Here is a 3,347-nt window from a genome sequence, read left to right as displayed (position 1 = left end):
GGTTCAAAACTTGCTAGCTGTGTTGATGGCGGCACGAAAGCATACACGCACACGAGCACAATAGTTTCCAAAAAAAGGGTTGCAAAAGAAGGCCACATAAGGGGGGGCTATTTTGAAAGAAAAAAATAGACATAAACATATATATATATATAGTTGGAAGGTGAACCTGCGTTCAAAGTGAAGGTTAGGGCAGGCCTTCAAAAATTTAGGTGAGGTGGATGGATAAATAAATGGAGTGAAATGCTTTTTCGAAAAGTACCATTATATAAGGATTCGTGCAAGGTTGTCTCTATGGAAGCTTAAAAAGTTATCCGTAGCATAGTGTCAGGCTTTGGGGAAAGAAGGATCCCGTGGACGTGTGCGCTGCGTAAGCGCCCTCGTGATCTCTAGTAGACAGAGCACGAGAGACTCTAGAAGAACGCACAGGCGCATTAAGACGAGATTAAACTCTACTTAATTAATCTACGCATCATCATGTACCTCTCTCCGTTAAGCTAGCTAGAAACGTCGTAGTTTAAGCTGTAAACCCTCTCTAAGACGAGTGATGGATCTACATTAGACCAGAAACGCACTAGTTAAATGCAAATTAAATCATAGTTAAAGCAAATCCTCTGTAATTATACATAGTGGGCGGACGCTTAGTCAATCATCCGCTCTTTAAATCGAGCATGTTTTGGTCCCATTAAGCAGCTGGGTATCAACAGGTATTGGTGCACAATGGTGAGAAGAATCAGATGCTTTCGCGAGCGTCAGGCAGGCTGAGCAGTAGTTGGCCATGGAGTGCGCCGACGGTGATGATTTGAGCGGCACGAGCGGCAAGTTGTCGCACGTGCATACCTCTACCATGTAGCCGTCGGGGTCGTGGAAGAAGATCTGGTCCACTCGTATGCCGCCTTCCTCCACCTCCACCCGCACGTGCCGCACTCCCAGCTCTCTCAGCCGCTCCTCCACCTCTCCTATCTCCTGGCACTCGGTCTGCACGTGTGGCACGCACCACCAAATAAATAATTAGTCATCGACAAAATTAGTATTATTTCCATGTAATTATCTTACCACCGTTACTATATTAAATAATATGAAGGTGGTGGCAATGTTGTCTAGATGTGATTGAGAGAATTATCATGTAATTTTCTTACCACCATTTATTCATCAAAGGCTGAAAATAATTGCCATGAAATGCACTAAGGATACTTAGAGAAAAATGTAACAATCTTACTTGGAAAGACATGTGGTTGTCTTTGGGGTTAATCTCGGTTTTCTTGGGCAGAGAGCAAGGATTAGGAGCTTGGATTAGGTGGATACCCATGCAGTAGTTGAAGAGCCTGGCGATAAAAAAACACACATATATATATGTGTGTGTGTGTGTGTGTAAATAATAAATATATACAATATACATGGCCTATGGTAGCAGAAATTAATGTAAGGCTCCTTTAGTTACCATGCGCCATCAAAGTCGAAGGAGCGGGGCCGTTTGATGGGCACGAAGCCTAGCACGCTTTCATAGAAGGCTGCGGATCTCTCGACGGAGGAGCAGAGCAAGGAGATGTGATTGACAGAGGAGATGGGCAGGGGCTGCGTGGGCTTCTTCTTGGCCATTTGGATTTGATGGTGGGCGGGGTGCGGGGGAGCTGTCTTATAAAGACCCACGGCCATGCATATTCATTTTTTGTGTGTGTTTTTTTTCCCTTTTTGCAACCAGGGAAATTAAACCCTAAGGTGGTGGCTACACACTGAAAAGGCGATTGTCCTCGTGGGCGGCGCCCATCCGCACTCTCTCCACCATGGCCCCGCCGACCACCCCACCGTACCAAGTAGCGACGGCCGTAACAGCCGAGCAGACAAGTAGATATATCTTTTATTTTTATCCCCTCTACACTCTCTCGAACTTAAACACTTTCGGTGCTTTATGATTTGTGGTAATCTTCCATGTCATCTCCTTTTTCATTTTTCATTTTTTTTAAATTTTACAAGTGGCAAGTCACTATCATGTGTAGAGAGAGACAATGTTAGGGAAGGACAACAAGTGAGACGTCACAATCACCTCTGTAGAGAGAGAGAAAGAGAGAGAGGAGTCAGAGAAGAGAGAGAGAGAGAGAGAGAGGGGGGGAGGTCCACACACATGTAGAGAAAGAGATTGAAGAAGGTAGCACTCTTGAACTATTGTTCGTGTTTTCACCAGCTCTCTTGCCCCTCACAGGTAGGCAGCATAAGTCTCTTGCTTGAATTGGTTAAAAAGAAGAGATTTCTCTCTTGCCCCTCAGAGGTAAGCACCATAAGTCTCTTCCTTGAATTGGTTGAAAAGAAGAGATTTTATTGCATCTATTGCAAGTGACTAATGAGTGAGTTGGATTTTGGCATCCAACATGTGACTAATGAGTTGGATTTTGGCATCTAACATGTTTTTTTATACTATTATCAATTTACAAAAGGAATTGTCCTCATTGTTGAAGCCCACCAAAAGTGTAGGCTAGAGACAAGATTTGGGACAAAGGTGGGTCCCTTTATCATGTGGCTTGTTCAATTTTGGGGAAATCTACTTTAAGTTGATGACACAATGAAAGATATATATATCCTTATAATTTAACAAAATCTTTATAATTGGATAAATATGTGAAGTAAACACTTGTTCAAAATTACGATTCCTGTAAGGTTTGCTTGGAAGTTTTATGAATGCTCATTAGAGGGAGAAGAGCTAAAGAGTAAATTCTAGTTTTCATGGGGCCCTTGTGGAGACAAGTTTGTTGTGAAGAATGGGGCCCTTGTGAGAAATTGCCGTTCCTATAAGGTTTTCTTGATAACGCTCATTAGAAAGAGCTAAAGAGTGATGGCCTTGGGAGCTAAAAGGTGATGGCATTTGAAAATTCTAGCAAGCCAGCATGGCATGGGCCCCTTGTGTTGAGACAAGTTTATTATGAAGGATGGGGCCCTAGGTGTTGTCAACATGGATGCATGTGTCGTGGGTGTGACTAGATGTTGTCGATTAAACTTAAGTAATCTAGTATTTCAAGTTGTGCTAGCCTTGTTAAATGCAAGAGGCAAGCATTGCTTGCACCAAAATTACATGAGAGTTCTTCTTCCTCCTCCACTAAGTCATACTACCAAAGATAATAAAAAAAAGGGTGGTTTGATAAGGCAACAACAAGAAAATTTTATTACCAAACGAGTCAGCAAGTGTTGCTTTACATGTAGTGCATTGCAAGGACATTGTCATTGCCTAGCTAGCACAACAACTTGCACATCATTGTTGATAGAGACACCACCATTAACCTTTGTTGTGCTCAATCACATGTGATTTATAGTATTTACACATGTGATTTATAGCATTTACACATGCCTATAGACTCATG

General features: G+C 42.5%; 1 protein-coding gene across 1 annotated transcript; it reads right to left on the bottom strand.

The window, feature by feature from the left end:
* Window positions 1–575: 575 nt before the first annotated feature.
* On the bottom strand, window positions 576–1,628 carry LOC147619635 (glyoxylase I 4-like). The gene is made up of 3 exons (XM_086773589.1): window positions 1,439–1,628; window positions 1,217–1,322; window positions 576–975 (listed from the first exon to the last, which is right to left on the bottom strand). The coding sequence occupies exons 1-3, from the start codon at window positions 1,594–1,596 to the stop codon at window positions 658–660; spliced, it is 582 nt and encodes a 193-aa protein (XP_086629715.1). The 5' UTR covers window positions 1,597–1,628; the 3' UTR covers window positions 576–657.
* Window positions 1,629–3,347: the final 1,719 nt, after the last annotated feature.

This window comes from Cibotium barometz, chromosome 33 (assembly GCF_041138505.1).
Source record: "Cibotium barometz isolate CiBa-2024 chromosome 33, ASM4113850v1, whole genome shotgun sequence".
In the NCBI taxonomy this organism is placed as follows: Eukaryota; Viridiplantae; Streptophyta; class Polypodiopsida; order Cyatheales; family Cibotiaceae; genus Cibotium; species Cibotium barometz.
Note: the sequence above shows the minus strand (reverse complement) of the source record. Positions and strands in the feature narration are given on the sequence as shown.

Excerpts from the sequence above, each read along its gene's own strand:
- LOC147619635 (XM_086773589.1), bottom strand. The coding sequence starts at position 1,596 with ATGGCCAAGAAGAAGCCCACGCAGCCCCTGCCCATCTCCTCTGTCAAT. Across the intron at positions 1,323-1,438 it reads TTCGACTTTGATGGCGCATG|GCTCTTCAACTACTGCATGG; the intron begins GTAACTAAAGGA and ends TTTTATCGCCAG. Across the intron at positions 976-1,216 it reads ACAACCACATGTCTTTCCAA|ACCGAGTGCCAGGAGATAGG; the intron begins GTAAGATTGTTA and ends CCACACGTGCAG.